The sequence below is a fragment of the Rhynchophorus ferrugineus genome, unplaced genomic scaffold (genome assembly GCF_030347505.1).
Source record: "Rhynchophorus ferrugineus isolate W39M unplaced genomic scaffold, kcgeb_rfMv2 rfM3, whole genome shotgun sequence".
In the NCBI taxonomy this organism is placed as follows: domain Eukaryota; kingdom Metazoa; phylum Arthropoda; class Insecta; order Coleoptera; family Curculionidae; genus Rhynchophorus; species Rhynchophorus ferrugineus.
Window position 1 is genome coordinate 1,376,287 of NW_027472582.1, and position 26,984 is coordinate 1,403,270.

The 26,984-nt window shown below is 31.6% G+C and overlaps 3 protein-coding genes and 3 non-coding genes across 7 annotated transcripts in view; 2 read left to right on the plus strand and 4 right to left on the minus strand.

Moving 5' to 3' along the window:
- Positions 1 to 878: 878 nt before the first annotated feature.
- Positions 879 to 1,826, minus strand: LOC143192682 (vesicle-associated membrane protein 3). Its single transcript, XM_076398173.1, has 3 exons — positions 1,647 to 1,826; positions 1,308 to 1,593; positions 879 to 1,255 (listed from the first exon to the last, which is right to left on the minus strand). The coding sequence occupies exons 2-3, from the start codon at positions 1,582 to 1,584 to the stop codon at positions 1,161 to 1,163; spliced, it is 372 nt and encodes a 123-aa protein (XP_076254288.1). The 5' UTR covers positions 1,585 to 1,593; positions 1,647 to 1,826; the 3' UTR covers positions 879 to 1,160.
- A 241-nt stretch (positions 1,827 to 2,067) lies between these two features.
- Mhcl (Myosin heavy chain-like) overlaps positions 2,068 to 26,984 on the plus strand; it is a 366,371-nt gene continuing 341,454 nt past the window's right edge. The window contains exons 1-2 of one of the 2 annotated variants that reach the window (XM_076398159.1): positions 2,068 to 2,378; positions 5,713 to 5,866. In XM_076398159.1, coding sequence (XP_076254274.1) covers positions 5,726 to 5,866 — 141 coding nt within the window. In that variant the 5' untranslated portion in view covers positions 2,068 to 2,378; positions 5,713 to 5,725. Of the gene's footprint in view, positions 2,379 to 5,493; positions 5,581 to 5,712; positions 5,867 to 26,984 lie in introns of those variants that run through there. The other variant, XM_076398158.1, reaches the window with a different exon arrangement.
- LOC143192681 (uncharacterized) lies at positions 10,062 to 15,016 on the plus strand. The gene is made up of 2 exons (XM_076398172.1): positions 10,062 to 11,995; positions 12,051 to 15,016. The coding sequence occupies exon 1, from the start codon at positions 11,065 to 11,067 to the stop codon at positions 11,566 to 11,568; it is 504 nt and encodes a 167-aa protein (XP_076254287.1). The 5' UTR covers positions 10,062 to 11,064; the 3' UTR covers positions 11,569 to 11,995; positions 12,051 to 15,016.
- On the minus strand, positions 22,459 to 22,530 carry TRNAW-CCA (transfer RNA tryptophan (anticodon CCA)). The gene has a single exon. It is a non-coding gene; the product is annotated as a tRNA-Trp (tRNA).
- TRNAW-CCA (transfer RNA tryptophan (anticodon CCA)) lies at positions 23,358 to 23,429 on the minus strand. The gene has a single exon. It is a non-coding gene; the product is annotated as a tRNA-Trp (tRNA).
- On the minus strand, positions 25,146 to 25,217 carry TRNAW-CCA (transfer RNA tryptophan (anticodon CCA)). The gene has a single exon. It is a non-coding gene; the product is annotated as a tRNA-Trp (tRNA).

Sequence of the window (26,984 nt, forward strand, 5' to 3'; positions counted from 1 at the left end):
TTTTAATAAATTAATTTTAAAATTTAAATTTGATTTTTATTTAAATACTATTGGCCAATAAATGTGACGTCACAAAATAATCAGGGGAAATGGCAGACCAATCAAAGCAAAGTATTTTCCTTACAGGTTTCTACATAACTATTTTAAACTAACCAATCAAATTCGCGTTGTCAGCGCCGCCAATGATTGGACTAAGCGAAATTTTGCCCCACTACTTACCATTGCAGTTGCACACCCCTGTTCTCAACGCAATATATGACTAAAGACAATATGCTGACGAAAGGATTGCGCGAGCATTGTAAATCTCTTTAAACATTTAAGAACACCACACAATTAAATTGTCAAATCATCCATTAATCATACTATTTACAGCGACAGCATTATTACAAACCACTAGCAAAACAACGTATTTGCTTTGTACTAACACTTTATTTAATTATCAGATACTCCATGAACAAGCAGCTGATTTAAGTTGATAACACAAAGGAGAAAAATATTCCAATGTAATCATAAGTAAAAATAAACGATAATGAAATCCAAGAACAATCTTATCTATATTTCTTTTAATACCTAAAGCACAGATATTAATTTAGGTATACAAATTTGTAAATAAGTAAAGGGCATAGTTTTAAAAATAAATAAAACTGTATCTAACAACTAAAGCAATACATTATTGATATAATTAAAGAAATCGTTAGTATCGGCTACTTATTCCAACACCTTATTTGACTTTCAAATACAAGAAAAGGCAACTGTCTTTGAATCAGAGAAATGGACAGGAATATTCTGAGGCATTATATTATTATATATATATATATATATAAATATATTTAATATATCATGGAACAATCACAATAGGCTTAATAAAAACCAAATAATTCTAATAATTAATATAATGATTACTTGTTAAGAAAATAACATAAATTTTATATAATTATAATAATAAATTTAATACTTTGTCAGTGAAATAAGTTGAATGTTTACATTATAATTGTCACTCGCACTTTGTGCCACAACCACCTGTTTAGAAATATATTTAAGGCACTTAATGTAATTTGTAAACTTTTAGAAAAATAGATTAGTTACATATATTTATAAAGTTTTGAAATATTTGGCTATTTTTAAAAATTGAGTAACTTCAAGGCAATGTTTCTGGATTATTAATGGGGAGCTGATGCATTTACATTCATATTAACATCCTCAACTGCTTTAGTACTGCTACTGTTGGTAGTGGAAGAGCTTCCACTAAATGCAACTAAAAGACATTTTTGTTTAAATCAGACAAATTCTCTAAATATTATACTAACTGATAATGATTGCTAGTAAAATAACTGCAATAATTCCAATGATAATCATCATCTTCAAATTCTTCCACCAGTATTTTCTTTTCAACTTCTGGGCCTGTTGTTCAAATCTTTTACCACCCTCTTGTAAGGCATCTGCCCTGGAGTCCAATTCTGACAGCTTTTGATCTCTTTCAAGAACCTTCTCGACATTCACTCTCATTATACCAACAACCTCATTAACTTGTTGTTGGGTTTGTTCCAACTTTGATGGAGCCCTTGAGCCTGACGGATTCTCCATATTCACAATCTACAAAATCGTTTCGTTATGTACAAAAAAATATGTTGTATTGCTCCATTTACCTTTGACACTAGTTAGACAACTTAAAGAGCTTGGACAAAACCTGACAGTTAAATCTGTATCCTACGTAATATATTTTTGTAAACGTTATATGGAAACTGAAATTAAAACACTAAAATAAGGATAAAAACAATGACGTCTCCCAACTAGATTATCGCCATTTTCAGAAACGTCATATGTCAGATTTAGAAACATCATAAGATCTAAACAATAAATTTTACTATAAATATACTATAGGAATATTATTGCTAAAGCTTGAAAGTAATTTTAACAAATATTATATTACAAATTTAGTTTATTTTCTTTCTATTGTATTGCTGGTCCAATACTTGTGGAACGTACTCTGCGTTGTTGCATGGGGCATCTACTGGAAGTTATACGAACCTAGATAACGGTATCTGTATCGCGGTTTGTCCTGTCTTTCTCACTGGTTTTATAGACAGGAACGTATCGAACGAGATGAAGGAAGACAAAAAATCATATAAAGATTGTTTGTAGTGGAGTAACAGCAAAATAGTAAAATTAAAATAGTTGAACGACCAATGTTTTAGTGGGTGCGTGTGTCTGTGCCGGACTGTCAAAACAACAGTGGAAAAAGCGATAATTTCTTCGTTTTTTTGTATTTTCCAGATTATATTATTTTTTATGAACGAAAATGTGGAGTGTTGTGTTGTATCTTGAAAGTTTCTGAGGATTTTCGTATCGATTTTAAGTCAGAAATTGGTCAATAAGAGGTGTGTAGTATGTGTTATTTTAATATTTTAAATTACCAAAACCCCTTAATACAAATTTTACCGTGATTCTTTCAAATTTATCCCCAAGACGTCGTTCTTTATTTTATTTCAGGAGTGTTCGGTTTACGTTCTTTATAAACAAATTCTGATTAACCTTTCTCTTTTGTCGCTGTTATTTATTGTAAATGTTTATATAATTTTATTCCATAAAATACTACATCTTATTTAATTTGTTATTTATTTAATATATATTTTGCCAAAAAATCGTATACATATCAATATATTTATTTTGTATAGAATGTATTTTGATTACATCAAGGTTGTTTAATATCTAAGAAATTGCATAAAATCTATGAATGCAGACATTTCTAAAGGATTTTTTGGTTATGTCACTAACATATGTTAAAATCACTGTACCCGTACTACACATATTTCAGTTCCAGTATTGTTACCTGCTTTTTGGATTCAAACAGTTCTTTTGATACGACAGCAAACGCTTTTGAATTTTAAACATTAAATATCATATGTTATGTGTGCATTCTAATGATGTAATGATTCGTTTAAGGTTAAGTGTCAGGGCTGTTTATAGTATTTTATATTCAAATGTCAGTTCGAAAGTGTTGGGATGGAGAGGTATTTCTTAAACTACCGTTCGAATACAAGCAATGGCTAATTTTTATTATTTAATTCGGCCCGAGTAGCATAGTATTTTTAGGAAGTAGTCCAATCAGTTAAAAATAAATATTTGGACGCCCCTGTTTTGTATTTTGCCGGCGCTAATAACTTATATAGTTTAGTAAATAATAAATGAAAACGAAATCGTTTATAGACTGAATCGTTCATTAACCCCATTTTCTCCCACGTTATTGATAATGGTAGCAATTCATAGACAGGTGTGTAAGTTTTGATGCAAAATATCAATTTAAATATACACTGTTTTTTTATGTGCATGTTATGTCGGTCATTTTATATTACACTCATTGTGGATTAAGTCCTACTTTAATATTGCTTTATCGGATAAATATTTAACAGCGGTTTTGTACTATACAAATTGGAGGCACACACCGGAAGTGTATGTATTGTGCGTGATTGTTTTGATTAACGAAGAAATATCGAAGATTCTTGCAATTAAAGTCTTACATATATAGAATTAATTTTTCGTTTAAATGTTGTTTTACTATTAGAGTGACGGGAAAGTAATTTTGGTTTAGGTTTTGCAAATTGTTTTAAAATTCATTCATCAATTCGTAAAAGTTGTTGTTTTTGAGATAATTATAATGTGATGTGATGGGTGGATGGGTACTTTTACTGCTCTGCGGATATGTTATGACATTGATATGGATAAAACGCAGAATTTTAATTTATTGTAAAACTATTTATTTTAACTTACAGAAGTGGCGACCAATGTAAATGTAAATGACTTCATGTTATAAACACTTCACTGGTGACATTTTGAACTAGACACTAATGCCATTTTCGTAGAATAGCCTTCCTATCCCTGAATAAACGAAGGGTCCGTGTAATTTACGTGGTGCTGGTCCTGTCTGGTCAGCTTTGAGTTGTAATAAAAATTCTTGTACCTTACCAATAAATGTACCTTCGTCCGGCAATTTACTTTTAACGATGTTTTAAATTGTTCTGTTTTTATCCAAATTTTCACGGTAAATAGCGGTTATTGAAGGGTTTCCCCAAGTTTTGGTGGACGTACACCCTAAACTGCTAGTTTTTGCCGAAATTCTAATAGACTACGCTAATGGATATATCTGTGAGCAACTTTCGTCTGTCTTTGGTGGCTTACACCTTGAACTACGATGTTTCCTTCACCTTTAGGGGGGATGTTTTTGAATCATAGATGTTTCAATTCCAATAGTTCATGGCTTTTAGCATCTTCAATTTACCTTTATCATTACTACATAAGGCTTGATAATTTTATAACTTAGAGTTATAGTCAAAACGTATCAAGAATGCACATCAGTATTTGGTGGTGAACTAGTTTTGACAACTTCCTTTCTATATAAGGTTAATATAATATACTTGAGGTTAATTCAAAACATAGAGAGTTTTGAATTTCTTACAATAGCTCGCTACGGCTGTTTGGTATAAGGTTTGCTCTTGAATGCTTGTAGCTTTTAGGAACTTTCATTCATACATTTTTTCTTCGTTCAAAAAATAAGGAGACAGTGTAGAGTTTTGCATGTATCAAATTTGCCCAATAGACCTGTAAAAAGGAATGGAATTTCTGTGGAGATGCGGGGTATTAGCAAATGTTTTGTCGTATTTTAATATCTTAATTTCTATTTTCAAATAATATACTATAATTAATATAAACAATACAATAGAACTTAAACAAAACCTAAAAACTAAAGAAGTACAATAACCATAAATACTAAATAAAAATTAAACATTTATCATAAAAAAAAAACTAATTCATGACATAATTAAAAATGATCGCACAATAACTACTAGAGCTTTTTTAAATAAAGTAAATGATTTATTTATTATTGAACGGAAATCTTTTTTAACAAAAATCGAGAGAGTAATCGAAATATTACCTATTATTGCCATAAAAACAGTCGAAAGTATTTTACTATTTATCAATCACAATTTTAATCTTTTTACCCTATTACATTAACAATCTTGAAAAATATCATTCCAAAATGCTGCTCTATTAATATACAATGTCGTCTTACTTACAAGCAAACTACCAAAAGTAGCATAAAACTATATATATTACATATAAACCTATGTAAGCATAAATTGGGTACATTTTTGTCAAGGTCGCGGCTAGGAGAACAGAACCAGAACGTTAAAAATTAATGGAATGAAATTAGTAGAAACAAAAATGATAACTAAAAGGACACGACTGAAACAGTTGATAGTAAGTAGTAACAAAATCAGGCGGACCGAAAATAGCGACTGAAACAGTCACTGGTAAAAAGTAGTAAAATCAATCGAACCAAACAGTCGATAGTAAAAAGTAGTTAATTACTAAAAAGTCGATAGTCGATTTCAGTCGATAGTTCCCAATACTAATTATATTTTATGTTGTTGCATTTTGATTAATTTTATGTTTTTTGTTATCGCGTGATACTGAAATAATTTTTTTAATAACGATATTTATACGAACACATTTTTAACGCCAGTTAGTATTTTATCATTCGCACCGATGGTACTATCTTTTTGGCGCTTTTACACCCATTATGTAATTATTATTTATCTCGGTTACACCGCGTTTCATCTGAATTTAAATTTCTATATCTAATCTCGTGCTTGTTTTTCGCACCGTACAGTTTCAGTAATCCCGCGTTGTACTGTAGAACATTTTCTGTTCCAGGAGACCCATCAGGATGTTTAAGAGTTTCATTAAAGGCGTGACCTCGGACAAAGACGAGAAAGAGAAGCGGAAGAGGGACAAGAAAGACCGGAAGGAGAAACAGAAACGGGATCGGGCCTCGCTGTCCACGGAGGAGTTGCTACGACTGGATGAAGTAAGTAATTCGATTATTTTTATCGAATATATGAATATATCAACCCAGTTAGAATTGAAATTTATGCGCTTAATAAAAATAAAATTACAAGTCCCCGGCTTGGTACTACTATGGTAGAGTAGAACACAATTTTTTGGCAAAATTATTTTTTTTTATTCAGCATAATTCCCATCGAGGGTGATATACTGATTATAGCGACCCTCCAACTTTTCGATACCATTTTTGTAGTACGATTTGTTCTTTGCTTCAAAATAGGCCTCAGTTTCGGCAATTACCTCTTCATTCGACGAAAATTCCTTCCCAGCGAGCATTCTTTTGAGATCTGAGAATAGGAAATAGTCGCCAGATCTTGAAAATACGGTGGACGAGGAAGAAATTTGAAGCCCAATTCATGGATTTTTGCCATCGTTTTCACTTTGCACAGAGCTTTTTCATACCCAAATATTCGTGAATGATATGATGTATACGTCCAATTATTTTCTTTACAGTGAAGAATTTCAATTTATGGTCATTCAAAATCATTTTGTGGATTTTTTTGATGTTTTCGTCGCTAACAACCTCTTTTGGGCGTCCACTGCGTTCACCGTCTTCGGTGCTCATTTCACCACGTCTAAACTTAGCATACCTATCCATGATGGTTGATTTTCCTGGGGCAATGTCCGGAAACTCGGCATCAAGTCAAGTTTTTGCTTCAACTGCATTTTTTCCCTTCAAAAGGAAATATTTTATCAACACGCCAAATTCCTTTTTATCCATTTTTTTCATAATAACAAAAGTTACTTCACTCACAATACTATAATTCACAAACTAATGATCCGACAGCTGTCAAATATATACACGCGTCTATTGAGGGTTAGGGCTAACTAAAAAACATATGGATTTAATTGTACTAGCGCCTTCTATGTGTCAGACCGGGGACTTTTCAATTGACCTGTTATTTATGAAGTATTCATCTATGAATATCATTTATTTATGTTCTGCATGTGAACAACAGCCCAGTTTCACACTTTATTCAACACTTTATGTCTGTTGAATTTCAGAACTATTTCAGATATTATGTTCGAACGTTGCGTATATAGAAAATCGAATACATTTTCACAATTATCCATTCGAAATCAACAGAGAGATAATTTGCTGCTGTTTTTATTGCATTATGTACCATGTGGGCTGTACATCCAATCATAAGAAGCTACCTTTCGAGGATAACTTTAATCATATATAAAGCTTTAATTTTTTTTTACTCACACATTTTTAAGAATTTATCTGTGATCGATTTATATTATATTTTTTGATTTATTTGTTAGAGTGTGACCTTTTTTGCTATTACTGAGAACAATGGAGCGGATGATCATGCTAATTATGATGTATTAGCAACTATTTAGCAATATTTGTTATATATAATTATAGCAATAGTAAAAAAATGACTGGCGTATGTTAATTAGACCATAACTTTTTCACGCAATGTTATTTTTAGGTTAGCCTTGTTAATTTATTTGGTGCATGACTTAATTTTTACAGATTTTTTGGCAAATTTATTTCATATAAAAAATAGACAATAACGAACTTAATCTGGGAAGTGTTGTTCTTTTTTCTTGGGCTTTATGCTCTACCTCTCGGGTAATGTACAAATGTCATTGCAAAGGGAACTTGCATACTCAACTGTTTATGTACTGAATAATATGTCTGCTTTCTTGCCAAGCAAACAGTCCCTTTTGATTACGTTGACCCTGACCTAGGGTTATTTTTTTTTCCTTAGAGGTATTTTTAAAACTTTGAGTTGAATCTGTATCCAACACAGCGTGTATTTTAAGAACTAAGATCGACATACCAAGAATACTACAAATTAATTTTCGTGCTTATATTATTTCAATGATGGACTTTGTATAGAACCAGGAATGGCTGCGAAAATGTATTCTAAGAAATCTCTTAATTTTTTAAGTACGTCGGAACTCCATTGTTGCTGCCAATAAAAATACAATTACAAAAATCCTACGATTCCTTAAAGAATATTAAGAAATATCATGGCCTAATGTGGATATAACTAAACTAGGTCAAGTACTTCAGAAGATTACAGGACTATTTGAAATCCTAATTACAATGTTACGTTGAAAGATACAGATATAAATAAACATTGTGCTTCTAAAAAAACAGTGCATAGGATAGCAGGACTGCTATATTACTAAAAACGTAATGACCAAAAATTAATATTTCAGTTTGCAAGTAAATAACCTGCAAGTTTTCCTGATTCCTTTAAATTGTGAATAAAAAATTTCGAATTTCATAATCCATACAATACCATATTGACTACTTTACTGTACCAATTCATTTATTAAAGCAGAACCTTCTTTTAACGAACCATATTTTCGAAAATCACTTGATAAAATTTATATGTTCGAGACATATTGACTATTAATTAATTATTGCCAAATATATTTTATGGAAATCGCTTTTAAATAAATAAATAAATACAATATTGTATATTTTGTTATTGTAATTCATATGTGAATAAGCTAGTATAGGTATTTTTTAATTCATTCAAGTTTCGTCTGCATAAAAGGCTCATCAAGCGTGATATTCGTATATTTTTTGAGAATATTAATATTTATGACTTATATCCAGTGACATATTAATATATCAGTGGAAATCGTTGTTCTTCTGTTATTATAGATCTTGACAATGTTTGTGTTACAGGAAAAAGACTATGTGTTACACTGGCAATGTAGAAATGAGATATTATATTGGTTTAATTAATTAATTTTGTTAATTTTTTTAATTAACTACATCTTACATTACATATGCTTAGTTCAATCTTAGTTTACAAATTAATTTATTATTAGTGTTCTGTTGTACTTGCATTAATGTATTTCCCAAATAAAATAAAGCTAATATACTTAAGCTAAAGTTAACAATATACTAAATATACTAAACAAGTTCGTGTGGTTTGGTTCGTTTCAATCTTCTGATTTCCTCCGTGTTCTCCAGTAGCTGTATTGCTTCCATGTTTCTGTGATTTAGCAACTTTATTTCATGTTTGCAGCTCTTCGTTGGTTATATAGTAATAAGCATTGTCTGTTAATCGTAGAACGTTGTTTTGGGTACTTTGGACTACTAGTTGGTTTGATGTTTTAGTGTAAACCCATTTTGCACCCCATAGGTCAAATAATCTTTATGATTGACTGATAAACCAATATCTTTGATTTTAGGTCATGAGTTCAGAGTATCTTCCGACTAACCAGTACAGTTGCTTGATTTTGAGTCTAAGTCTGATGATTAAATTTAAGTCTGCTCTGCTTTTTGTCTAAGATGATGTTTCCAATTTAACCTACCATCTAGATATATTCTCAGGTATTTAGCTGATTCTGCTTGAGGAATTGGGCATCTGTCAAGTGATATAATTAGGTTTTTGTCCATTTATAGAAATTTTGTTAATGAAACATCAATTATAGTATCATAGTGTAGTTTCTATGAAAAATATCGATATAAAGTCCGAAAAATAAAAATATTGATATATCGACGTTATAAAATATCGATATATATATATATATATATATATATATATATATATATATATATATATATATATATATATATATATATATATTATATTTTTTCGGCATCCCTATTTAAAGATGACAAAGCTAGATCACTAACAAATTTATTAAAGGAATTAATTGAGCAATGAAAGTAGTACTACCTTTACGTGGGCTTTGAAAATGGCACTGTCCTGATAATTTGAGTGTTGATATTGTACCATTCCTCATCTATGATACTATTGACTGGTATTCACAGTTATATATTTCACAGTTTTTTTTTTGGCTACGATACATTTTCATATTTTAATTCTTAATGAGGTAAATTGACTGTTGTTACAAAAAATAATTGACCGAATTACTTACTATAGGATAATAATTCGCCCTTCCTCACATTTTGATTGTTCTCCATGATTTTTTTAATAATGATAATATTGAGAACAGCAATACATGTTAAAATTTGAAGATGTTTTGACACTTTTTGGAGAAAAAACCTGTTAAGCATATGGTTAGGTAGATAAAAGTTCTCTTGACTTTTTTTCAGGAAAATTGAAAGTCATTATGATTTTAAGTTTAAATATGGCTATATATATATATATATATATATATATATATATATATATATATATATATATATATATATATACCTTTGTAATGCAGTAGTGATAAAGTATTGCGTTTTATTTATTTACAGATAGCATATCTCACCTAATGGTTTTATTCGTTGAATAAATCTATTTTATCAAACGAAACAAACACATTTTTCCTGCAAGGACGATCATTCTCGCCAAGCGGAACGGGCGGATTTGCTAAATGGGATACAGAAAACCAGCCGAATTCTGTTTCTCGCCCGACCTTGGTGACTGACATTTTTATTGAACCAAACACAAAACTAGTTCTTTTTGTTCGCGCTGAATTTAAGCGTATGAGATCTGTCTGTGTTTCGAAAGGGAGCCTCATGATATGTTGTTTTGTCGCTTTGTTTATTTGGTTATTGCGATAAAGATTGTCAAGATTGTCATATGATTGTCGATTGATTTCAATAAGTTCACGGAATATCATTAATCGACATTACAACTATAAATTCGTCTGCATGTTGATATTTCATCTTTCATGACGAGTTAATAAATCAACAGGTTGGGCAAAAGTCCCACTACCATTTTGATTGCGCAAAATCTTGGTTATGTGAAGTTTAACTCAGTTTAGCTTTAACCATCGTGTTGTGTAGACATTAAAATTTTATTGTGGATAAATATACGCCACTAGAACGAGCAGAAATGGTGACAATATTTATTTAAAATAATCGTTCCATTATTACCAGTGCCTCACAAAACCACAATTTATCGTTTACATGCGAATGTTCGACAGTACGGTACGATAGCAGACAGGCCTCATTCTGAAAGACAAGAGACGTCTCTTAACGTCTGGGTCGCGATAGTGTTGCAGAGTCTCTAGAAACATCAATTGGGAGACGTGGTTCCCAGTTACACATTTCTGCACGCAGTTTAAGGTGAATTTTGAAAACTTATTTGAAAATGTTCCCGTACAAAATTCAGTTAGTCCAAAAATTGCTACCAAGAGATTCTAATCAACGAGTTGAGTATAGTAATGTAATCCTAATGCTGTATGGTGAAATTGAAGATTTTTCGTCTAAATTGATTATGAGCGATGAAGCCCAGCCCAGTAGCCACGTCAATAAACACAACAGTCGGCTTTAGGGAAACACAGAATCTTCAATTAATTTATGAAACATCATTGCATTCACTAAAAACAACTCTATGGTGCGGTATTGATGCTGGAAACATCATCGCTCCCTATTTCTTTGAAAATGACCAAGGTGTTGCTGTTACTGTTACTGCTGAACGGTACCAAGACATAATACAAAATTTTCTTGTGACTGAAATTGTGGAAGAGCAAGGTCTAGAGGACATGTGGTTTCAGCAAGATGGGGCCACGGCACACACAGCTCGTTCAACAATTCAGTTATTGAATGACGTTTTTCCGCGAGAACTAATTTCGCAAAGTGGCAATTTAGCATGGCCAGCCAAATCTCCGGATTTAACAGCACCAGACTTTTTCTTATGGGGTTTTTTAGAATTAAAAGTTTATATGAATAAGCCCCAAACGATTCAACATCTTAAAGGCAATATTCGTCACGAAATCACCATTTAGCCGATATAATTTTTTAATTATAACGAAAATAAACTTATCTTTTCTTTGAGCAAAGTTATAGGCAATTAAAATGATAGCGGTTGTATAAGGATCTACTATTATGATCCTGAATGAAAATAAGAAGCTAAGAAGTGGTGTCGTTCTGGTTCTTCGATCTTGAGAGGAGTTCGGGCTCAAAAATCCACGAAAAAAGTGTTGGGATTAATTTTTTTGGGACACAGAAGGAACATAGTTTGTGAGCTACCTGTATTTTGGCAAAAATAATCTGAAACTAGTGTGGTAATCTTTTGGGCCAGTTATATGTAAAGATTCATCTCAAAAACGTGCTTTATCAAATGAATTGTCTTCAAATAACAACTTAGATAGTGTAACCTTAATATTCTTCAGAATTATATTCTACAGTTTCAAACAGTATATGTACGAATATGTGAATATCCATAATTATTTCATCAATATTCAACGCCAACCCTACTAGAAAATAGAGTTTCTCGCTGTACCCTGACTTAATTGAAAAGGTTTGAGATTAAAACGATAATTTATCTTTGGTATATCTAAAGATATTTTTTCATTAACCTATTGGTGTATGGAATACATTTCTGCAATATTATTTTTATTTTTGATACATGGGAATAAATGGCTAGGTGCAAAATACAATTCGACAGTTTGAACTTGTGTGAATCAATTTGTGAGGATTTATATTATCGTATTAATTGATACGTATGACAAATAGATTTGATCTTGCAGAGATCTGACTGAGAGCTTCGGTTTATTTGTTTTTAAGGAGTTTTTTTAGTGAAAAAATCATGAAATGAATATTTCTGAAAGAAACATTCTACAAAAGAGATTGTGAGTCATCACAAGGATTGACGTAGTCAAAATTAATGTCGTAAAAGATGATATGTGTTTGTCAATTGCTAGAGCATGTTTGAGGCATTTTGGTCCATCCATTGTATGGTCCAGACGTAGTACTTTCAGACTATTATTTGTCAAACGCGACGTCAGTGTGCTCTTTTCTCAGCAGATCTGAAATAAAGAGGTTAAATAAGGCTGGAGCCAGCGGGGGACCTTGAGTGCGCCAGCATCGATTTGCTTACGACTGGAAAGTGTTTTCCTGATCTTTACCTGGAAAGGCCTGTCCGATAGATGGAACTTGATGAGAGCGGTTAGGTCTTCTCAAAATATAATGCATCGTTAGCCGCTACTTTATCTCCTCTTTCAGGCAATTTACGGATTGTATTTCGAAAGAAAGATGTATCTTTTGAGGCTATCCACGAATCTAACTTTTTTTTGGTCTCTTCATAAGTAGTGAAGCGCTGCTCAGACAGGTTACGACTCATATGTCGGAACAAGTAGTAATCAGAAGGAGCAAGGTCTGGAGTATACGGCGGCTGGAGTAGCACTTCTAATTTTAATGATTCCATGGTCCATATATGTTTTCACCGTTTTTGCATTATTTGGTTCAGCGTTGTCATGCTGAAGAATAACATTATAATGTCTTGGTCGTATTCCAGTCGTTTTTCCATTAATAGTACTACGCAGTACTCGGCTCAGGATGGATGGTTTCATCAAGTAACGTCTTCAAATTCTTTTGCCTATTCAGAACAAATATTCTCATGTTGAAATCGATGCAGAATGGCTGTCACAAGCTTAACAAAGTATTCACTGAAAAATATATGTCGTTCATACTTCACCGAAATGACACATGTTGAAAAGTGAGGCCCAATAATGTTTCAATATCAAGTTGGTTACAAAATACAAAGTTCAAATCTTTTTTTCATCTTATAAATATTTGAATATATATAAAATTAGAACGTGAATGACCGAGAATTTATGTTATTTTAGACGTCAGGAGAGTTTCCAATAACTATGTACACAAATTCAACATGGTAACATATCAACAAACAAAAGAAGCAAGACGCACACATACACACGATATAAGGTCTGTTGAAAGATCCGTACGTTTACTTATACAGGAAAGAAAGTGGTACCGCAAGTGGTCCTAGAACACAATGTTACATCGTTTGTCTCCTGTCAGCTTCCGTGTTAGTTATGCAGATGAAAAAAGTCTCGCGCGGCCTCTCCGTCTGCCTCGGAGGTGGCGCCGCTAGATGGATTCCTCTTCGTGTCGGCCGTTTGATATTCTTTTTCGCATTGCGGCTTATTTAAATTTTGGGTTCCATTATTTAAATTTAAATTCGGACTTCCCGGTAGGAGGATTATCTTTTGATCTTATTAGTTGTTTTAAAAATGACGTGTAAGATATCATGCTGCCGCGAAAGATGAGATTTATTAACCCCGGTTGCTATTTTTAGTTTGATCACTGGTTGACTAGCTCTTTGTTGTCTTGAAACACTCTATCAAACTGACGGCGTCTTATTATTTATACGGTTTTGCTTTTGTTAGCGTTTTTTAGATTGGTCGATGATGGCTGCCTCTGTGCTGTAAAAGCTACTGAAGAAGCATTGCTACGTCATTCATTGACGTTCTCTCAAATATTTAGTTATTATATGTTGACTAGAATATCTAGATATAAAAAAAGCTAGTCGTGCTCAGTAATTCATCGGTGGAAAATAATATAGCCAAGGATAGTTTAAAATAAAAACACTTGGTCATTTTTTAAATTAATTACATTTATCTTAGATTATATTTTACATCATCTAATTTCGCTTGAAGGTAATCCAGAAGGGCGGGCATTGCCCAACGCTTCTATAATAAAATCATTTTATAACGAAACAAATCTAAACAAAATTGGTTGGTTCTCAAAAAATATATATTTACATTCTTAAAATTTCTTTCCTTCATTATTTAATTTATATGAAAATATTAGCAAAAAGTGCAACTTAAGTATTGGGTAAAATTTAATTTATGTTAATTAGTTTTCAGCGATAATTGTACTGGATTTTTTTCAAGGAGTTTCTTCGACTGAATATATTTTTCCATAATTTGCCGTCGACAAGTCTGAGTCATTATGCATTGCATAATGTAATGGGATATGCTTTTTGCTTTTGCTGGTTCATAAACCCGTAAAAATGCATAATGTAAAATTTGAAATGCTAATAGAAACACTTGTTCAGGTATTTGCCTGTTATGGGTTTGGCCTGCGGCATTGTTACAATATGCTGATTGACACAGAATAAGAATGCAACGTCACAGTCCATTTTTCATTGCGGAAAATATTTTTCATGGATTTCCTTTCGTCATTGGAACGTTGCAGGAAAAAACTTCAGAATTTTTTTATGTTTTGTTACATTTCGGTATTTGAATAGGCTAGATGACTGGAATAAAAATTACAATAATACCGATTAATTACAATAATATACCATAGAGAGATTATTAAATTATATTTTTAAATTAAAAGTGCCGTTCGATTTTGTTTGGATTATCTTGTATTTCACAGTTAAAAAAATAGTTTTGCGCAACCAACGGCAAGAAAAGATAAAAGAAAAAATTGAGCTGGTATTTATCAAGGCAAATAATCTAAATTTGATCAGGATCAATTCGTTGATGGTGACTGTACACTGTAGTCGTAACTGAAATAATAATTTTAAGAGGAATACTAGTTTATAGAGTGGTTGTTTAAGACACATTATTTATAAAATGTGATAGGATGTTGACGAACATTAAGTAAAAATACTATCACACTAATATAACACACTAACGGCAAGAAAATTAATAACTGCAGGTAATAAATCTAAATATTACCCAATAATATCACCATCGCCAGTTGCTAAGACTAATTGTTTCGATGGCAAATCTTCTGAAACATTTTATAATAATAACTTGATGGTACAGGTGCAAATATATTGGACAGGGCTATCAAAATATTCATTATACATAATTGAACAAAATTATTAGGGAACAATAAACAAAACAAATCAAGCCCAACCTCAAATGTTATCAATAGTGTTATTTACTCCAACTAAAATAGGTAAAAAGAGTTAAATTACCCTGTAATTTTTGGGTAAATAAAATGCACAAATTGTAATTTAGAAGTTCATTTTAATAATAGTCTAACAATCTTATAAGCATTTGCAACTACAATACTTCATCAGGTACTTTATAAAATCTGTAGATATACTTTACCTTATCTACCTATCTTATATTTACCTTACATACTTTAACTTATCAAGTTTTCCTATGAATTCTTCAACTAGGTATTTGTTTAGTTTCTTTTATTTTACTTGGCTTCAGTGAAAATCTTTGGTTGATACATTGTATGTGCTTAAGTATTATTCGAAATGTTTAAAATATCTGTTTACCATTACACACATATCTGATATAATTAAAGACAGACATAATTAAAGTTACTTAAAATAGTAAATACTTACATTAGAATTATATTAGTGCTGTAAATACATTATTCAAAGGATTCATAACGATATTCAAACTATACTAGCTGTTTCTATACCTGGGAATGAAAATACATGTGGAAGAACTTGTTTGAGTCTTTTACCGATGTATAGTTAAATTAGGTGCTCTAACACTATTGATACAGGGTAGAATGTCTAATTATAACGCAAAGTTGTTAAAAGAATGTTTAAATAAGATATGTGCAACCAAAAAAACTACGTCACGAGCAGATTTAATCGCAATGTTGCCCCATCAACTCTGAGTTTTAGTTCAATTGGGCTTTGCTATACAACAAAATTCTAATCTAAATAAAATAATTGAACACAAATGTTATCAAATATAATTTAACATCATGTTAGATAAAAAGCAAAACACATTATAGCCAAAATAAAACAACTATACTCGTTAGTCGGAAGATACTCTCAACTTGATCTAAAATCAAAGAGGTTGATTTATAAGACAATCATAAAGCCAATTTGGACCTATGGGGTGCAAATATGGGGTTGCACTAAACATTCAAATCAACTAGTCATCCAACGCTGTCAAAACAAGGTTCCTCGATTGATTGCCAATGCCTATCAATACGTAACCAACGAATAACTGCACGATTACCTGGAAATCAAATGGATTTGCGAAGTTATCCAATATTTCGCCTTGAAACACGAAAGAAGATTACTAAATCATACTAACGTGGAAGCAATACAACTGTGGACAGCGCGTAGGATGTCAGAAGATTGAAGCGAACTAAACCATACGAACTTATATAAAGTGTATACCTTTAGTGTAAACTATAGCTTGTTATTATAATTTTATAATTGAGGAATACATATTGATGTATTTTCTCGCACTCGTCTTGCTTGTGAATTATGTGTTCGAACTAGTCAGACAGCGTTCTGTCTCTTTTTAACTAGAATAAAATGAGAAGGAAAATTGTGTCTGATTCTGAAACGATTTTAAAATTTTCGACAGGCAATACATATTAAACATCTTGATGACGTATGTACAAAAAAACTTTGAATAGACTATATGTAAATATGCAATCGTTAGAAAAACTGTCACAAATATTAAAAAACTGTCTAAAGTGATAAAAAAGAGTCATTAACCATGTAATGTTCTCTTTGTTTCTATTTATTTCGTTTGATTTGGTTTTGATCAAGTACTAGCATTGAGTCCTTATATTACTGTTATTTGTTCAATTTCCGTACACTAGCTGCTAACGTGCGACATATCTGAAACCGAAAACTAGGAAACAATTGCCCGAATAGGAAGTGCCAAGAAATGAATTAATAATCCAAGCAAATTGAATGAAAATGGGTGTGTACCAGCGACTATATAAATCATGTCGACGTAGGATGCTGGCCTGACACTTTAACTAATTAAATTGTGTCTTGTCAATTATTCTGAAACTGGATATTTTGAGAGGGATTTTTTTAATGTTTGTATTATCATTAAGTCATTAGCAGTTGCTTTCTAGTTGTTTTTTTTTTATATTAGGCGTGGTACTTATTCATAAAGTAGTTCTCGTAGTCAGTCTAGGTAATATTTTGCAACGTTTCGATGAGTATAGCTGACGTTTATGATAAAATGCTTAGGAGTATATTAACGAAACGCAATTTGTGGAAGAACAACAGAACATAAGTGCGTTAATTGTTGTATTATTATTTATATTTCTTATTTAAGTTATATTTCTTAGTATGATGGGGATCCTTTTCCACGAAAAAAATTGTTGAAGGTATGAGAAAAGACCGGGAGCTGAATAAAATGTTTGAGCCGGTGTAGTATTTTTTTTGTGCTTCATCTGTAAACCCTGTCTTTTCACGAATGTTTGCATCCAGTAGTATTCTCACACGCTTTCTGAATACTGCTTTCTATCACTCAAAACTTCGGAAGCGGAAGCTTTTTCCCACTTGTGATATTTTCTCGAATCTAACTTTAAAATTTTTTTAAAAAACTTTAAATTTTTCTAAGAATCTAAGATTTTCAATTTATAAACTGAAGGTTGGATTGGGTATACCAATATTGCGTATTTGGCAGGGCTCTCAGTTTTTGAATAGTCATTATAACCTGAGTAATCATACGATTTGAACGTATGCTAGCTCGAAAACTAAGTGAATACATTTATAAATATTATAAATAGACACAGATAGCAGTTGTATTGAAAATAATTTGTTTTCAATACAACTCATTTTCCAATATATATACAAATCATTTTCCATACAGTTTTTGTTGTTCAGGGCTTATTGTCAAGTTCTCACACACTTTCTCATTAGTCTACTCTATCTTTTCAATAACGGTTTTAATAAACAAATAAATACGAGAATAACTTTCCATTATTTCTATTTTCGTTAGTTTATTTGAACAGGATAAAAAAAGCATAATTATTTGTGTGTAAAAAGTGTGTTTAACGTCAAAAAACGCGATCAATATTTGTATCGATTCAGCAACTCTTTGGACGTATGGAAAGAAAATTTAGTGGTATTTTCCTCCAGAACAAAATACAATTTAACCTATCGAAAATCGATTTGAATTATTTTTACAATTAAATCCTTCTGGCCAATGGTTATAATAAATGACAACTCCACTAAATGATCATTCTTTTAAATTTGTTAAGATAAATTACATCTTAGATATGCTTAGTACAATCTTAATTTATAAATTAATTTACTAGTACTGGTCTGTTGTACTTGTATTAATACACAAGCAAGGCGAGTGCACGATTAATACATCAGTATTTATTTCCCAAATTAAAATAAAACTAATATGCTGAAGCTAAAGTTAAGAATACACTACACTAAACAAGTTCGTGTGGTTTGGTTCGCTTCAATCTTCTGATTTCCTACGTGCCGTCCAGCAGCTGTATATTGCTTCGACATCGCTGTGATTTAGCAACCTTATTTCATATTTTAGGGCGAAATCTTGGGTCACTTCGTGCATCCATTTGATTCCGAGGTCCTCGTGCATCTCTCCGTTGGTTACGTAGCGATAAGCAATGGTCATTAATCGTAGAACTTTGTTTTTGGTGCGTTGGATTACTAGTTGGTTTGATGTTTTAGTGCAACTTCATATTTGTACCCCATAGATCAAATAGGCTTTATGATAGAATGAATGAACATGATGAAATGATCAAATAATGAAGCGAGTTGAAGTTTTTCGATAGAATGAAAACCGAATTTTATTGTATATATAGTTGAAAATGCTATAACTTTATATCCTTAATTTCTTTGTAGTACTGTCACAATCTTGTCTTTTAATACAGTTTATGGCCTTAAGGTTCATACAACTGCACATTATTTCGCGTTGTTTTATCAAAATATGTGGTTGCAAGTCCGTAACAGTTTGTAGGTAGGTTTTCTATCTATTTCTATTGTTGTATTATTTTATTAGTTATCAAATCTCGGACATGTCCCTGAGAATTTGAGCTGGACATTATTTATCATTTATCATCGATCTAAATATTTTTTCCATAAAGTAAGTTAAAAAACACTAAAACAGATATAACTCCTAATATGTAATGGGTTAAAAACATTCAGAACTAACTACAATTAGACATACCATATAATGTTTGTATGTAGCGGCTAGATTGATGATTGCTGATTGATGAATCTGATTGATGTAGTTTCACATTTGGCCTGTCAGCAATGCTCGTAATCAGCTCATCACGTCGACTGTCAGTTTCCGGTAGCGTCACAATGAAGAATAATCAAATACATCAATAGATACAATCTTCAGATCATTTTTTTTATTTTTTTTTGTTTATATATTTGCTAACGCTCATTATATATATTGATGTTATTTTGTACTTGTTTTTTAACCAGATCGAACGTATTGCCATTATCTCGGCTATCTATCTGAGTACTGTTACATGATGAGATGGTTTATTGGTGATGTATATGCTATGTATGAAATTTTAATTACGATCTTAGCTGTCAGTAGTTGTATGTCACTTTTTTATCGATCTAATACCTCAGGTCACCGACTCTTGTCATTTTGGTTTATATTTGATAGGTTAACATGGAATACATGTCTTTCATCAGCCATTGTTTTATTCAAGAAATATTTTTTTTCAATTACAGTTTTAGTGCAACTTCATATTTGTACCCCATAGATCAAATAGGCTTTATGATAGAATGATTGAACATGATGAAATGATCAAATAATGAAGCGAATTGAAGTTTTTCGATAGAATGAAAACCGAGTTTTACTGTATATATAGTTGAAAATGCTATAATTTTATATCCTTAATTTCTTTGTAGTACTGTCACAATCTTGTCTTTTAATACAGTTTATGGCCTTAAGGTTCATACAACTGCACATTATTTCGCGTTGTTTTATCAAAATATGTGGTTGCAAGTCCGTAACAGTTTGTAGGTAGGTTTTCTATATATTTCTATTGTTGTATTATTTTATTAGTTATTAAATCTCGGACATGTCCCTGAAAATTTGAGCTGGACATTATTTATCATTTGTCATTGATCTAAATATTTTTTCCATAAACTAAATTAAAAAACACTAAAACAGATATAACTCCTAATATGTCATGGGTTAAAAACGTTCAGAACCAACTACAATTAGACATACCATATAATGTTTGAAGGTAGCGGCTAGATTGATGATAAATCTGATTGATGTAGTTTCACATTTGGCCTGTCAGCAATGCTCGTAATCAGCTCATCCCGTCGACTGTCAGTTTCCGGTAGCGTCACAATGAAGAATAATCAAATACATCAACAGATACAATCTTCAGATCATATTGTTTTTTGTTTATATATTTGCTAACGCTCATTATATATATTGATGTTATTTTGTACTTGCTTTTTAACCAGATCGAACGTATTGCCATTATCTCGGCTATCTATCTGAGTACTGTTACATGATGAGATGGTTTATTGGTGATGTATATGCTATGTATGAAATTTTAATTACGATCTTAGCTGTCAGTAGTTGTATGTCACTTTTTATCGATCTAATACATCAGGTCACCGACTCTTGTCATTTTGATTTATATTTGTCTTTCATCAGCCATTGTTTTGTTCAAGAAATATCGCATAACGGTTATTTTGGATGTTACTTTTAGATTTTAAGGATATTTATTCGAGGTTTTTTTGAGAATATTTATGTTTTATTTTTTTAATGTCTGTTGCTGTGCTTGTTTGTAGGCTTATAATCATTTTATTTTTATTTATTTGATTTATATTTTATTACAATTGGCTTTTACAATTACTTAAATCTAGGTATATAGGTAGGAGGACCCATCGGACCTATCTTAGTATCTGTGGTCATAATGTTTATGTATAAACACTGCTGTTTTTCTATTAAATATACCTCACTACACTACATAAGATCAAATGGTTTGATTCTTTTGAGTCTGTGTCCTGTTTTGGTGTCATCCAAGAGTTGTGTAGGAATGTTCGTCGGGTCGGTCAGTCGGTCGAAATGTGTGGCTGCCGCTGCGATTATTTGTCAGAACACTCACTACTATTTTTGAAAGGAATTTGCACGAGAACTGAAAACACTGGTTGACGAAATACTGTTTATTTCAATGTTAAATGATACATGTGGTCGACGGGAGAATTGAAAGGATATTAGATTAGGTAGAGGAAGTACGGTAGCGCTGTGGAAGTGGTACTATTACAAGGGGGTGGAGAAGAGAAAAGAGAGCGAGACGTCGTCGTTTTATAGCCTGGAACTGCATGGTACCAATCCATCGGCGTTGCCGACCTTTATACTTGTTGGTGCATTCGTGGTGGCCTAAAGGGTTGTGGCGGTCGCCCCAGTTGTAATACTTCTATATTGACATGAGAATGGAGTTTATTCTCATTTCTTCTTGCGATTTCCTGAATGCCAGTCTATTTGAAGGTCTCACGGTAAGGATTTTGTTCTGGAAAACTTATATTTGTATTACTTTTCGTGGAGCAATATTTGCTTGTATAATAGCAATTTATAATGTAGTGATAATTCTTGGTGATAATTTTGTTCCAATAAATCAATACATTTCCTATATTTGAATTCCAGTTCTTTCCTTTTCTTTTTTACCTGCTCCTTTCTGTTCTGACTACTGATACCTCAGATGTTGGAAAATGGATACTCCCAGTGCTAGTTTTGGTGTAATTTGTTTTGTAAAGATATTACAACAAAAGAGACCCTTCCAAAACTTGGTGTGCGGAAAAGGTTCACTAGACACAATTTCGTTATCAATATAATTAAGCTGTTTTTAAAAAGCCTATAAAAATATCTTGATTCGGATTTTAACCAGAAACAACAAAACTTCTTCATCGATGGTAGCATGATGTTAAAAATGATCTATACTAGTGGAAAAGATTTAATTTCAGTAAATTAATTTTCATATTCTAATGGTTTCGTTATTTAGCTATTTGGAAACAAAATACGAAAAAAAGCGAATCGTTTTCCATACTTGATAATTGTCTTAAAGAATGTGCGATATAGATGCTGATTTTTTTCATATAAATATTCAATAAAACAGATTTTTTTAGCGACAATGTTAATCTAAAAGTTACTCATTTTCATTTGAAAAAAGTTGCTTGACCCCGACGTGATTTGAACACGCAACCTTCTGATCTGGAGTCAGACGCGCTACCGTTGCGCCACGGAGTCATATAAGTTGCTTTGTAATACACCCTTCGTTTTTCCCTTTTTGTTTTTCTGAAATAATTTGAAATATAGATATAAACATTTTTTTTGTAAGTTCAGGGTTGTTTGTGTAATAATTTGTTCTATTATATTTTATTACGAAATTCTGAATACGCAGTATGTTTATAATGCAAACAATATAAAAATTATGGCCAATATCTATAAAATAAAGTACGAATTCTTTCGAAGAATATTTTAATTCTCTAGTTTAAAGATATCATTTAAATTAGTAATTAAATAATAGATGGACTTACTCAATGTTTCTATATATTTATCTGATAATCCATATACAGACTTCTTTACCAGAATAAGGGACTAATAACAACATAGCATAATGACATATAATATTACCAAAACCTTACTAATTGATGATTAATTACGAAATATAATTTTGACTAAGAAAACAAACGCATCAGCTTTATCTTTTATTAATAGATACATTCACCGTTAGTTATCGTGTCTTTTAATAACACTATCATTATTGTAATTAGTCACAAAACATTAATGGAACAAAGGTACAACAGTTTCGATTAATAAAGGCGGTAAAATTAAAAGAGATCGACCGTCTACATAACGTCCATATTGCGTTAAAACCTGACACTTCGGCTAATTAAATTTTATGGTACCAATTAATCTCCAACGCCTATATATGTTCCTGTAAATGGTATGTTTCAAGGACGTGGTGCTTTTTAATCGTGATTTATAAGAATAAGGCATCAGTAATTGAGTTTTGCCGTACTTTAGCAGTTGTTGGAACAAAAATATTATGATATTTTATAAAAAAGTGTAACTGACCCCGACGTGATTTGAACACGCAACCTTCTGATCTGGAGTCAGACGCGCTACCGTTGCGCCACGGAGTCTTGTTGTATGAGTTTGTGGTTTCAGTAATAACTAACAGTATTATTCTATATCGTTTTGATTATTGATAAGCATTATTTAAACTGTTTATTAATTACTTGTGGTTCAATAGATCTGTTTGTAGATATTGTTTTAATGTTAAAGATAATCTTCTATATTCAAGTGTGGTTTTTTAATAATTATTAAAAATCATTTTAATATAATTTAATATGATAATTTTATTTAACTCTCCATTTTGTCATCTTTTTTAACATAAATCATGGTGAAAAGCATTGTGTTTGATTCATAATATTTGATGATTTCATGATAAATATTCAATTCTTGAATAAAGATATCATCTGAGCTAAGGTACAGTACTGTATAGGGTGTTCTGTGAGTGTGCAGAAATATACATGACAGAAATTAAGAGGATGATAAATATACGGATCAGAGAACATCAAATACCCAGATAAGAGTTTTAATGATGTTAATGTTTAGTGCTACACTGTGAGATATACTGGACATCTTGGTCAGTTTGTTTACGTTTATGAGGTTTCAGTTTGTTCTTCAGCATGGACAGGCAGAGCTGGGTAAAATACTGTCTCGTATGTATTTAAAATACGTATCATAAAATGTCCTAATGGCTATGAACTTGTGATATATTGTATGAAGATATTTTTTATATTTGGATAGCATTCAATGATAGTAACCATTTTGCTTTTGTCATTTAGGAAGTTGTCTAACTGTAACTCCATTTCTGACGTCTGTGGTTGATCACTGTCCCTGTTGTCAAAAACTATAAAATCATCATCTTCTTCTAGAACATCTAGAACTGTTACTCAACTTACTTAAGATTTTAAACTTTTTGCCTTGATGTGGTGCTTTGTGGCAAATAAGACATTTTGCAACTAGGATGGAAACATAATGACAATATGGTTCCATTTAGTATTTAGTAAGCAGCATTTTGTCAATGGTTGTCATAAATGTAAACTAAAGTTATAAGTTTACTTCTTCAAATGATAAATGCATGTAGGTTCAAATATTTACATTATTATTACATTTTAAGAAGTAATAGAATCACAAGAAACCAAATATATAATTGTTTCAATTACGCATTGTAATTACAAGGAATTCAAATACTGCCCAACTCTGCCGACCGTGACTGAGTACTTTCTAAGAATAAGTAACTCCCTTCTTGCAAAACTTGGATATGAAGAAAACAAGGATGTACTTCTTTACATAGCGACTTGATGAAAGACGCTCTAAAATATCCAAATGCGTTCATCTAATAAACAAAGCCATAATTTTTTTATCATTTTTTGTCCAAATTATAAGATTAATTAAGAAATTACTAATTTCCCAACAATTTTTGAATATAAAATGAAATTCCGAAGAAAATATTGCAATATTTTTAAGATTTCTATCCAATCTTAGGAACGAATTTGTTTAATTTCCGAAATCGCTCTATGAAGTTGCTGTAGTAGCAGAATGAATGGAATATATTTCAAAATACTGTTCAAGATTAAGATTATTTCATACTATTTTCCAAAATGGCGTTTATTCAGAGGGAACGGTGTCTAGTTAATACGGTGACTGCTATCCAAGCAAGTTTTCAATATTTTTTTGGTATTTGGTTCGCTTTATTTATAGTATTTAACTGTAATATGTTTCCAGCATATATAAATTAGCAATAAGAAATATTTTCGCTACATTTCTTATTTAATTAAAAAAAAAGTGATTGACCCCGACGTGATTTGAACACGCAACCTTCTGATCTGGAGTCAGACGCGCTACCGTTGCGCCACGGAGTCTTATTGATTTCGTTTCAGTCATCCCTATTCCATCTGATTTATTACAAATGCTATCTTTTCAAGTGTTTGATAGTAGTTATTGATTGGTTTAGTTGTTACGGGCAAACGTTAATGTGACAGTGTTGTGACTCACTAGTCGTTAGAAAAACGCCATTATTGATAAGATATATTTGACTTGGTAAAATAATATCTAATAATCAGTATTGTCAGTTTTGATATATAAAGGCTTGTCATCAGAACTTGAACGATGACAATAGCGTAGCAGTCGCTAGGTGTAATATAACTACTTCTAACTAATATGTTCACAAAACACAGAGGAATTCGAAGTGTATGTATTACCTGTGAAAAAGTTTAGCGTTCATTTTCCACCAGAGCGCGCGACTGACAATATGATCAGCGGGAAATTTAAAACATTTTATTAATAATGATAAAGGTAATAAAGATAGTAAAAATAAAAATGCAATAAAAGTTTTAAAAATTTTTATTTAAATATATTTAAAATTTAGATTGCAAATATACTAACAATACATTAAAACGTAATATAACAAATTTATCACAAAACTTATAATTTTAAATATATAAAGTTTGATAAACTTTAGGGTAAATGATGTGGCTCGGTGAATGGAGGTAAAACGAAATGAAACAGTGGTGTTTACATTATGTGACCGTTATTTATTGGCCATATAAAAAATGTGAAAAATACAAATGATAAAAAGGATGGCAGCGGTGTTACCTGGAGACGAGGCTTGGGCAGTCGATGGTGGCACGTTTAAACCAAACGAAGGTTGAGCACTGAATGACTCGAAATACCCTTCAATAACATCCCAGATAAACGTCTCGGGGTTGCCTCCAGCTATTCGTTATCGGGTTCTAGTTGGCGCTGCTGGCACCCCGCCCGTATTCAACATCTGGGATTATATTTCTGGGTATTTTGTAGACCGTTATTCCACGATGTAAAATTCGACATGCTCAAGGTCGCTACAAAACTATTGAATATGGAACATTTTATATTATCTTAAACATAACTCGGCCAAATACAGAGTACAGTACAATATATATGTTGAAGACTAGTTATTTTGAAATGTTTCGCTCCAAAATTTCAGCTTTGCTGGCAAATTTATACCTCGAGCTACCTAGGGGCAAATTAACAAACTTAAATACTCTCTCGCGTGCGCATATTTAAATTACTCTTCTAAATTCTCAATATTTTGTGAATATGTTACTGTGTCTCGTCACTGTTGCCCATCTGTGAGATTCACTCTGTTAACCTTCCATTCTTCAGATCGTTTTCTATGAACAAGAGAAGAGAAGTTCGTCAAGTTCGTCTGCTAAACGACACAATAAATTAAGACCACGGCCAGGCTAATATACTCGAGATCTTGTGTTAGTAGTGATATAATTATAGCTGTAGTATTATTAAATATCGGCTAATTGATTTCTAAATGAGGTTTTGGCGTTGTTGATTATTTTTGAAATAATTATATAAAACTGTAATAGATATTCATCCATACTTAGGCCATGCTATTAATTGCTGCTTATGTTATCTCTTAATGAACGAGAAAGTTTTATTAATGGTGCTTTTTCAGCATATTGCACAAAATGAATTATTACTGTCCCTAATTTTTGAACGACTTAATTAGCATATGGCCGGTATAATTATACAATTTTGTCTCGTTAAATGTGGAGTTATATAATGGGAAGTGTCGGTTTTAGGTTGATATATTTTTGCTCATATGTTAATGGTCCTTAATTATATCGATATAGGGA